The following is a 12,016-nucleotide window of genomic DNA, read 5'->3' on the forward strand; positions in this document are numbered from 1 at the left end:
GCAAACTATGACACCCTTCCTCACAATCTACCACACCTCCGACTTTGGTGTCATCGGCAAATTTACTAATCCACCCAACTATACCCTCATCCAGATCATTAATAAAAATTACTAACAGCAGTGGCCCCAAAACAGATCCCTGAGGCACACCACTCGTAACTGAACTCCATGACGAATATTTACCAACAACCACCACCCTCTGTCTCCTATCTGCTAGCCAATTCCTGATCCAATTACCTAGATCACCCCCAATCCCATACATCTGCATTTTCTGCAGAAGCCTACCATGGTGAACCTTATCAAACGCCTTGCTAAAATCCATATACACCACGTCAACTGCCTTACCCCCATCCACCTCTTAGGATGGCACCTACAGGAACTAAATTAAAGAACACATCCCCACCCCATCAAAATCAGCACTTCTAAACCAGTCAAACAGCCCATGGAGACACCTGAAATTAACACAGTTAAGGAAGCATCCCTGGCCCTCTAAACTCTTGAGATCAATAACACGCCTATGGTTCAAACCCCAGAGATTCCAGACCATTGATAACCTACCAGACAAAAACGATTAACACACACTTAAAACAATTGTTCCAACATTGAAACAGGATGGCTGAAGTCAAATACTGTAAATAAAGGATTAGCATTTGAAACGCGAAGTTCAGGTATAACTATAGCCCGGTGTGGGGGAGTCTTTAGAGCACTTTCGGGACAGTCCGATTGTATGTCCTGACTGTGCTTCTCTGTAGACGTAAAGAAAATAAAGCTGTGCCGTTATTGAACTTCACCCTGAGTCCGTAGTGGTCGTTTCGCCCACTCGCGCTAACAGTAGGGTGTTCCAAAAGGAAAAACAATGTGTTTCTCTCCAGAGAAACAGATTGGTTTCCTATCCAGATCTTACCACACATTGTCACAAAAAATAAGTGGACGTGTTTCATGCTATCAGGTGAGGGGATGGGGTGGAGTCTTCATGATACGCTACAGCGCTGAATCGTCGAGAAGAAACTGATAGCCAAGTTTCACATGCATGAGGACAGCCTCAACTGGGATCTTGGGCTCATGTCACCCTCCTTGTAACCCCTATGATACTGCCTGGGTTTACAAAATCCTATGAACTGTCCTGGCTTGAGACAGTTCACACTTCTTTAACCTGTGATTATCCCTCTCTCCATGCACACTGTTTGTACCTGTAAAGACTTGATTACCTGTAAAGCCTCACATTCCAACCATTCTTCACATTCCAATCTGTAATTATCTTGCAATTATGTCTTTGCCTATATATATGCTGTGTTTGTGAACTAACCTCCACTCAATGAAGGAGGAGCAGTGCTCCGAAAGCTCGTGATTCCAAATAAACCTGTTGGACTTTAACCTGGTGCTGTGAGGCTTCTTAATATACAGCAGAGGGAAGGGATCTTTAATATATATAGAGATGTATTTAAGTTAGGTTCACACCCATTGTGGGCATGAACCGAATTATGTCGCTGGCCAGAGCCACGAATTTCAGGTTTTTCCCACGGATTGCAAGCATGGGCTCAAGATTGCTCCCAGGGTCTCAGAGCAACACATTCTGGAACCAACCAGATAGCAGGTTATATTCAACTTGGTGTTGTTATGAAGCAGCGATGGATCTCCCTCTCCAAGAATTAACACCTAACCACTCAAAGAGGAATACCTTGCCTCTCAATCTGCAGAAGTGAGTGTGAAGAGATATGATCTGTTCTTCAGTAACTTTTTATAGTTAAATCAAACTAACTCCCTGATAGTCTCTCTAAAGTCAACAACTAACAATTTATTTATCTAACAGTGAACAAGTTAACTATTAACAAATCAAATAAATGGAATGCTATTCAGATAAATACGATTCCCACTTATTAACAAAAAAAAAGAATTTTAGTCATTCTCTAAATTACAACCAGGTTTTGTCTCTTCTGGAATATCCTGGGCCTTTTCTGTTAATTCTTCCGAATAGAACTTCTTTCTACTTTGGTGCCTTTTCTATCAAGATGAGGCTTTGAGCTGTGAGCTGTGACACATGGCAGTTGCTCTCTCCTTTTGTTGCACTGCTCTCTCCCATTTCCCACCTGTGATGACCTATCACTATTCCCCACAATAGGACTGGTCCTCATCTGCCAAAACCATTGGATTTAAATTTAACAGGTCTTTGGTGTCTAAGTGCCTGGTTCAAATTTAATTGTCTGAATTCAAATACTCAGATGCCTGAAAGCCTGTTGTCTTGGTAACCCTGCTGCTTGACTTTCTGATACAAATGTTTTATTTTGGGCATTCTATCTGTACTTGCTTTTTAAAAAAATCTTTCTAAGCATAGTAAAAGTCTCTGAAAGGGACCATGCAATGCTTTTGTTCTTCACATCTTGGGTAATGAAACCTTTCACTCAAAGGGTAGGGAATCTCTGGAATTCTCTGCCCATTGAAGTGGTGGAGACTGCCTCGTTGAATATGTTTAAGTCACGGGTAGATAGATTTCTGATAGACAAGGGAATTAAGGGTTATGGGGAGAAAGCGGGAAAGTGGAAGTGATCCACTTCAGCCATGATCTTATTGAATGGCGGGGCAGGCTTGAAGGGCTAGATGGCCTACTCCTGCTCCTATTTCTTATGTTCTTATGTACACCTTACAACTTTACAAACACCAACCTGCAATTACTCAACTTTGCAACAGTATTGTGTAATGTGATATGGTTCACTAATGACGAATGAGTGAAGATAGTCAAGATAGCAGCGGCCACAATATAATTGAATTTTACATTCAGCCTGAAATGAAGAAGAGTGGGTCTAAGAATAATACTTTGAACTTAAATAAGAGCAACTATGTGGGTCTGAAAGCTGAATTGCTGAAGGGAACTGGGATACTACATAAGAGAATAGATCAATAGAGAAACAGTGGCAGACATTATTTAAGGGGGTATTTCAGAATGCTCAGAGTAAGTATATTCCTACTGTGATGATATTGTGCCTTTAAAAAATATATGTAGGTCAAATCTCTTGTAAGGGGTATGTTTAAAAGTCAGCTCCATTTTACAAGTTGCTGATTTGTCCGAGAAAACGTGCAAGCCCATGCTGAGAATCCACAATAATAATTGATCTTAGTTCATGAGGTGTTTGTTTAATCTGAGTTAGTGTTTTTGTGTTTACTTGTTTTTCCTCTGGGGGTTTCAGCATTGAACTGTGATTAGGTTGATTGATAGAGACAGTCAAGTGCTTAAGGGGAAGAGCTAAATTTACAGGAAAAAAAACAGGCAGTTACTGCCAGGTTCTGAAAGAAGCAAGAGGTGTCTCTCTTTATCTCTGGTGGCTGCTGTTTGGGACCATCTAGGAGAGTCCTTCCAGGGCAGAATGATGGCACACTGGTTAACACTGCTGCCTCACAGAGACAGGGACCTATGTTCAATTCCACTCTCGGGTGACTGACTATATGGAGTTCGCATGTTCTCCCCATGTCTGTGTAGTTTCCTCCAAGTACTCTGGTTTTCCCACCCATTCCAAAGATGTGGGGTTAGGTTGATTGGCCATGCTAAATTACTCCAGAATATAAGGGGGATTAGCAGAGTAAATATGTGGAGTTATGTGAATTTTTGTTGGTGCAGGCTTGATGGGCTGAAAGGATTGTTTTATGAGGACTCTGTTAAAAATAATTGATCTCCCTTCTCTATCTTCCTTGCAAGAGATCTTCCTTGCCTTGAGGACTGGCAGTCTAAGCACCAGAATGTCAGTCAGTGTGTTGCTAATTGGTTTTGAAAAGGAACTTAAGTCTATTAGAGTAAATTTGTTTCAACTGGTGCTAATAGAGATAGACTAGCAGTTAAGTCATGTTTAAATATTTTAATTGGTAAAAGTTAAGCTAATTCATTTGTTACAGTTAAACTGTAATGTTAAATCAAGTTCGTTTTGATAAAATCTTGCTAGTGTGCCAGTAGAATCAGACCTAGATCAAAACACCCTATCCTCTCATTAATGCCAAAATAGAAAAACTGTTGGGGTCGAGCCAAGCTTCATAACATACTTTGGAGCTTCTGGTCTGAACCTCAACACAATTATAAAAAAAATTCTAGGGAAAGACCCACCCTCCGTGGTTGATAAATAAATTAAGGAAAGCATCAAACTTAAGGAAAATCATAAACTGTGCAAGAATGAGTGGCAAATCAGATGATTGGTTAAAAAGAAAGAAAAATGCTGGTTAGAACATAGAACATTACAGCGCAGTACAGGCCCTTTGGCCCTCAATGTTGCGCCGAGCAGTGGAACCACTTTAATGACCCTCTAACCTAAACTATTCCAATGTTATCCATATGCCTATCCACTGACCATTTGAACGCCCTTAAAGTTGGCGAGTCCACAACTGCTGCAGGCAGGGCATTCCATGCCCTTACTACCCTCTGAGTAAAGAACCTACCCCTGACATCCGTCCTATAACTACCATCCCTTAATTTAAAGCTACGTCCCCTCGTGTTAGTCATCACCATCTGAGGAAAAAGGCTCTCGCTGTCCACCCCATCTAACCCTCTGATCATCTTGTATGCCTCAATTAGGTCACCTCGTAACCTTCTTCTCTCTAATGAAAATAACCTCAAGTCCCTCAGCCTTTCCTCATGAGACCTTCCCACCATACCAGGCAACATCCTGGTAAAACTCTTCTGCACCCTTTCCAATGCTTCCACATCCTTCTTATAATGCAGCGACCAGAACTGTACGCAATACTCCAAGTGCGGCCGCACCAGAGTTTTGTACAGTTGCAACATGACCTCACGGCTCCGAAATTCAATCCTTCTACCAATAAAAGCTAAGGTTAGGAATGTAAAAGTGGATAGCAAGAGTTTCTATAGGTACTTAAACATAAAAAGGATGTTGGTCCTCTAGGAAGAGACAATAGGGAGCTCATAACAGAGAATAAGGCAATAGCAGATGAATTGATGGCAGTGTTGTAACTGTACTGGAATAGCTAACTAGGGGAGCTGCAAGTTCTGAAGCGCAAGTTTTCAGTACTATTGCCAGAAAGCTGTCAGCCCCCATAGTCTTTGTAGTATCCAGTGCCTTCAGCCATTTCTTGATATCACCTGGAGTGATCCATTTGAATGAAGACTGATGCCTTTGTTAGGGGCCTCTGGAGGAGACAAAGATGTATTATCCACTTGGCGCTTCCGGCTGAAGATTGTAGCAAAGGGGTCAGCCCCATTTCTGCAGTGATACGCTGGGCTCCTCCATCATTAAGGATCGGGATATTTGTGGAACTGGCTGCTCCAGTGAGTTTGTCTACCACCATTCATGGCAGGATGTGACAGGACTGCAGAGCTTAGATTTGATCTGTTGGTTGTAGAATCACTTCGTTCTGTCTATTATTTGCTGCTTATGCTGTTTGATATCAAACAGTCCTATGTTGTAGCTTCACCAGGTTGATACCTCATTGGTATTGCTCCTGACATGCCCTCATGCACTCTTCTTTAAGCAGGGTTGATCCTCTGGCTTGATGGTAATGTTGGAGTGGAGGATATGCTGGGCAATGAGGTTACAGATTGTGATTGAGTACAATTCTGCTGCTTCTGATGGCCCACATCACTTCATGGATGCCCATTCTTCAACTGTTAGACCTGATCGAAGTCTAACCCATTTAGCATGGTGGTAATGCCACACAACATGATGGAGGGCATTCTCAAGATGAAGACTTTGTCTCCACAAGGACAGCAGTGGTCATTCTTAGCAATACTGTTATGAACAATGCATCTGCAGCAGGCAGGTTGGTGATGATGAGGGCAAGTATATTTTTCCCAGTTGTTGGTTCCCTCACCACCTGCCACAGTCCCATTCTAGCAGCTATTCCTTTACGACCAGGCCAGCTCAGTCTGTGGTGATACTACTGAGCTACTCTTGGTGATGGACATTGAAATCCCCTACCCAGAGTACATTATGCAACTTTGCCACCCTCAGCGCTTCCTCCAAATGATGTTCCAAATGGAGGTGTACTGATTCATCAGTTGAGTGGGAACAGTACGTAGTAATTAGCAGGGGGTTTCCTTGCCTATGTTTGACCTGATGCCATGAGACTTCATGGGGTCTGGAATCAATTTTGAGAACTCCCAGGGCAACTCCCTCCTGACTATTTACTACTGTGTTGTCAGTGGGACAGGAAACACTCAGCAATTGTGATGGGAGAGTGTCTGGGACATTATCTGTAAGGTATGATTCCGTGAGTACAACTGTCAGGCTGTTGCTTAACCAGTCTGAGACAGCACTTCCAGTTTGGCACAAGGGCCCAGATGTTAGTAAGGATGACATTGTAGGGTTCACAGGGCTGTGTTTGCTGTTGTCATTTTTGATGCATAAATCAATGCCAAGTGGTCCATCCCTTTTGACTTTTCAGGAACAGTTTGATAAATTGGGTGGCTTGCGAGACCATTTCAGAGAGCAACTGAGAATCAGCCACATTGCTGTGGGTTCAGAGTCACACATTGGCCAGACTGAAGGAATTAGAGTCAGAGAGAGAGTTATAGAGTCAATTAGTGAACTAGATGTGTTTGTAAGATTATTAGGCTACGAACACTTAAAACTAGTATTTTAAAAAATATTTGGATGAGCCTTTAAAACATCCTAACATTCAAGGATATGGAACAATGCTAGAAAATGGGATTAGTGTGACTTCAGTGATAGTTACTGTCAGTGCAGACTTGAAGGGCCTTTTCTGTGCTCTACGGTTCTCACTCTATAACAAGAATTAATCAACTGACCTGAAATTCATGCACAAAGACCTTTTCCTGGTCCCATCAAATTCTTCAACCCACCCACAGTAGGCAAATCATACCCAATGTTACTAACCAGAATACTAACTGTTGAAATCTAAGAACAAAAAATTAACGTTTTCCCTTAGTTGGAACTTGTCTGATTATAAACAGGTAAAACATAGAAATAGGGCAGTTTGGAAAGATGGCATAACTATGAGAAAATTATGTCAAGTTTTAAAATCTTACACACAGCAAAATACTGAGATCTGAGTTGTGAAGAAAGCCTATGGTATGTTAGCCTTTATAGGAAGGGGTATAGAATATAAGAGCTGGAGTCTAATGTTGCAGTTGAATCGAACGTTGGTTAGGCTGCATTTAGAGTACTGCGTCCAGTTCTGGTCACCTTACTACCGGAAGGACGTGGAGACTCTGGAGAGAGTGCAGAGGAGGTTTATCAGGATGTTGCCTGGTATAGAAGGACTGGGTTATGAGGAAAGATTGAAGAAATTGAAAAAATAGCACGAGGGGGCATGGCTTTAAATTAAGGGGGGGTAGTTATAGGACAGATGTCAGGGGTAGGTTCTTTACCCAGAGGGTGGTGAGGGACTGGAATGCCCTGCCTGCTGCAGTTGTAAATGCGCCTAGTTTGGGGGCGTTTAAGAGATCCGTGGATAGGTTTATGGATGGAAAGGGATTGGTTTAGATTAGTGGGTCATTGTTTTTTAACTGGTCGGCGCAACATCGTGGGCCAAAGAGCCTGTTCTGCGCTGTAATGTTCTATGTTCTATGTAAATTGGGGCTGTTTTCCCTTGAAAGACGGCAACTCAGGGGGGATCTAATAGAGGCATATAAGATTATGAAGGGTATAGATGGAGTAAACAGAGGTAAGCCATTTCCTATGTTAGAGACACACAGTACGAGGGGCCATGGGCTTAAGGCGAGGTATAACACAGATATTAGAGGGAGGTTTTTCACACAGAGGGTAGTGGGGGTATGGAGTGCTCTGCCAAGTAAGGTGGTGGAGGCAGGCACGCTAGAGTTGTTTAACAGTAACTTAGAAAGGCACAGGAGTGGGTTGGAGATGGGTGGATATAGGAGATTGTTTTAAATAAGGTTCATTAGCATTGGGGTGTCCCTGGTAAGGTAAATGGATATGGTATGATAATAATGTTTTTTCCTCTTTTCATTCACAGGTTTTAAGTCAGTCCGCCTTGTTGTCCAACGAGGGGCATACACGCAATGGGTCATACTTGGGCTGCTCTTGATTGTTCAAGATTGGCCTAGTGCTTCATGTCTTTAGTGTGTGCTTAAACTGGACCAGATACTGGGCAAGACGACAGCTCAGTGACTCTCACTGTTTGCTGTGCAGACACATGGATTTGGGCCTGTGTCTGAGGGAGTTTGCGCATTCTCCCCGTGCTTGCGTGGGTTTTCTCTGGGTGCTCCAGTTTCCTCCCACACCCCAAAGATGTGCTGTTAGGCTGATTGGCAGGAATAAATCGTCCCTAAATTAGTTTCCCTCAATGTGGAATGCCATAAAACAATAGATAAGGGTCATGGGTGGAGGGGGGGACTGGTAGTGTTAAAATGGCAGCACGGGCTCATTGGGCCGAAGGGCCTGTTTCCCGGGCTGTTCTTGTTCTTTGTTCTTAAGAATATGAAGAGAAAGGCAAAAGCATTTCACAGTTTGTGGCGACCTTACGAAGGCTAGCGAAGTATTGCAAATTGGTATGGTGCTTGGAGGTACTCTTTGCAATAGGTTGGTTAGTGGAATCTGGAATTAAGCCATTCAAAGAAAGCTACTTATGCAAAAAACACTGACATTTAAATCAACAGTGGATATTGCAGTGCCAATGGAATTGGCTGAGAAAGGGGCTTTGCAGACAAAGGGGTGAAGATCCACAAAAAGGAGACCGCTAAGAATAAATCTGCAAAACAGGCATGTCATCGATGTGCACAAGTTGGACGCTCAGCGGGAAATGCTGGAGTTGGGAAAACAAGTGCAAAAATTGTGGCAAAAGGGACCATATTGCTGGACACAGCAATCTTCCTCTACACCAAAAATATGTAAAAAAAGCCCCACTCAAACATGAAAGAATCTACGCGAAGATGAAGACACCGTAGAAAACAACGAACCAAGACAAGAGTTGAGGCTCAGCATCTTGTCAGAACATGGTGATTTACAATGTTTTTGGGTATTCCCAAAACTCATGGTAAACTAGTCAAAACGGAAGTGGACACTGGAGCTGCAGTATCATTGATATCTGAGATGATTGTTGATCAGAAGCTAAAGCTGCTGCTGTTGAAACCACCAAATATGGTCCTAAGGACGTGCACAGAACATGTACCGGTAAAAAAAATAGTTTTGTAAAAGTGGAAGTGAGTGGGCAGACAGCTGAGTTGTCTCTCCACATTGTCCATGGGAACGTCACTGCTTTATTCGGGAGATCTTGGTTGAGAAAAATTAAACTCAACTGGTGAGCTATAAATTAACTGATTGATAGCAAGATCGACCTATATAAAATTCTGGAAAAGTATAAAGTTTATTTGAAAACTCAGTGGGCTCAATGACAGAAGTTATAGAGACATAGATGTTTACACCATGGAAACAGGCCCTTTGCCCAATAAGTCCATGCCACCAACTTTTTACCATTTGCCAACATTTGGCCCATATCCCTCTGTACCAATCTTACCTATGTAACTTTCTAAATGCTTTTAAAAAGACAAAATTGTACTCACCTCTACTACTACTTCTGGCAACTTGTTCTAGACATTCCCAACCCTCTGTGTGAAACAATTGCCTCTCTGGATCCTTTTATATCTCCCCCCTCTCACCTTAAACCTATGTCCTTTAGTTTTAGACTCTCCTACTGTTGGGAAAAGATGTTGACTATCTACTCTATCTATGCCCCTCATTATTTTGTACACTTCTATAAAACCACCTCTATTTCCAAGTCAGGATGGTGAGTGACTTGGAGGGAACTAGCAGCTGATGGTGTTTCCATGTGTCTGTGCCAGAGGGAAGCCAGGGAATGGAAGGAAGATCAAGTGAGAGGGAAAAGAAAGAGAGAGAGAGATAGGAAAAGGGAGTGTGGGAGGCATATTTAATCTAATCTTAAAACTACCTCCCTAACAGCACTATGGGTACACCTTCACCAAATGGACTGCAGCAGTTCAAGAAGGCAGTTCACCACCACCTTCTCAAGAGCAGTAAGGGATGGGCAATAAATGCTGGTCTTGCCAGCAATGCCCATTTCCCATAAAACAATTTTTAAAAAGAGGGGAGAATGAGAGAGAAAGACAATGATTGGGAATGACAGAGATGGACAGTGAAAGAAAAGATAAAGAGAAGGGTAAGAGAGATGGAAGTCAAAGAGAGATAGAGAGTGAATACCAAAGAGAAGAGAGTCACCAAGGAAAAGACAGAGAGACAGAGAGATTATACAATAAACTGAGAGAAAGGGAGAGGGATGCAGGGTGAGGGAGAGGATAGTGTGAGGTTTCTGCTCCTTACCTGTAAGCGGTTCCACTGGATTCGGCCGATACAGCGGGCTGCATTTCTCCAGGCTTGCTTCGCTCCGAAGATCAGCTCGTTCTGGGTTAGTTGATAAGAGCCAGTCCTCTGTACCTCCATTGCCATCTCCATCAGACGGTGTTTGTGTTCTGGAGTCTGTGCCCTGAGACATAAGATGAGAGAGAATGGCTCAGTTATTACCCATTGAGAGTGGAGCTGAATATCTCAAACACTGTCAAAACTCTCCTCATTCCCATTCTATTCCACTGAAAGCTGACACACCCTCCACTAAGTACCAGTTTCCTCCCTCCCTCCACAATCTGGCCCGAGCACCATCAATTCTCCCAGTTCCCTTGACGCTACAACTTTTCAGCACCTTCTCATGGCTGTGTAGTACTGATTGAGGAAGTCTGTTGCTTGCTGGAGGAGTCCTTCCTTAGATCGGGCTTCCCCTTCTGATTTGTCCACAAGCTCCTTGGGGAACATGACAGATCCCAGACATCGATTCTCTGAGCACGGGATAGGCTGAAGGGAAGCAGATAGCAACAGGTTATCATAAACTAAACATACTCACTATTCAAACACTCTCTGCAAACTCTACAGCAACTAGAAGTGACCAACTTCTAGTCAATTGTAGACAGAGATTCCACGTGGATATAATGAAGGTGGATGTTTACAGCAAGTACGTAGAGCTGGAGCAGGTGGTTCCTTCAATAGCAGAGTGCAGACACGAAAAAAACAGGTTTTTTTATTCATTGCGGGGCCAGCATTTATTGACCATCCCTAATTGCCCTTCAGAAGGTGGTGGTGAGCTGCCTTCTTGTGGTGTAGTGTTGTTAGAAAGGGATTTTGACCCAGTGGCAGTGAAGGAACAGTGATATATTACCAAATCAGGACGTTGATTTGGAGGGAAACTTCCATGTTATGATGTTCCCACAGTATTTGCTGCTCTTGTCCTTCTACAAGATGGCAATCGTGGGTTTGGAAGGTGCTGCATAAGGAACCTTGGTGCATTCCTGAAGCTCATCTTGTAGACAGTACACATTGCTGCCTTTGATTGTCGGTGGTGGAGGTACTGAATGCTGGTGCAAGTGGAAGCAATCACCCAGACTGTTTATTCCTGGATTGTGTCAAGCTGCTCAAGTGTTGTTGGACGTGCACCCATCTGGGCAAGTGTAGAGTATTCCAACACGCTCCTGACTTGTGCCTTGCAGATGATGGACAGACTTTTGGGGAGTCAGGAGGTGAGTTACTTGCTGCCTTTGACCTGCTCTGGTAGCCACAGCATTTATATGGCTGGTCCAGTTCACTTTCTGCCAATGGTAACCAGCAGAACGTTAATAATAGGAGATTCAGCAATGGTAATATCACTGAATATCAAGAATAATGGTTAGATCCTATCTTTGTGCCTGGTCATTGCCTGGTAATTGTCAGGCACTTGTGTGATGTGAATGTTACTTGCCACTTGTGAGCCCAAGCCTGGACATAATTCAGATCTTGCTATATTTGGATATGAACTGATTCAATTTGGAATTCTGTTTGGAAACAGAAAGAACAACAAAGAATGTTTAATCATAACTTGCTACTCATCCAGCACAGTACAGAAAGTTTGTAATTGAGGGCACTTCCAACATCCTTCACTGCTCACTTTGTTATACTCCCCTCACATGTTTTAAACTCTGACACACAGTGGGAACAGACTTTATGGTGGTGACACAAACTGGTCACCACATTATCAGGAGGATGTGGAAGCTTTGGAGAGAGTG

The 12,016-nt window shown here is 43.0% G+C and overlaps 1 protein-coding gene across 1 annotated transcript in view; it reads right to left on the reverse strand.

The window, feature by feature from the left end:
• Positions 1–12,016, reverse strand: part of LOC145342086 (nitric oxide synthase 1-like) — a 216,263-nt gene that overhangs the window by 180,220 nt on the left and 24,027 nt on the right. Inside the window, exons 3-4 of the mRNA XM_080187297.1 lie at positions 10,627–10,775; positions 10,251–10,413 (exon numbers count right to left, since the gene is read on the reverse strand). Coding sequence (XP_080043423.1) covers positions 10,251–10,413; positions 10,627–10,775 — 312 coding nt within the window. The remainder of the gene's footprint in view (positions 1–10,250; positions 10,414–10,626; positions 10,776–12,016) is intronic.

This window comes from Carcharhinus amblyrhynchos, chromosome 4 (genome assembly GCF_965287045.1).
Source record: "Carcharhinus amblyrhynchos chromosome 4, sCarAmb.v2.hapA, whole genome shotgun sequence".
Classification (NCBI taxonomy): domain Eukaryota; kingdom Metazoa; phylum Chordata; class Chondrichthyes; order Carcharhiniformes; family Carcharhinidae; genus Carcharhinus; species Carcharhinus amblyrhynchos.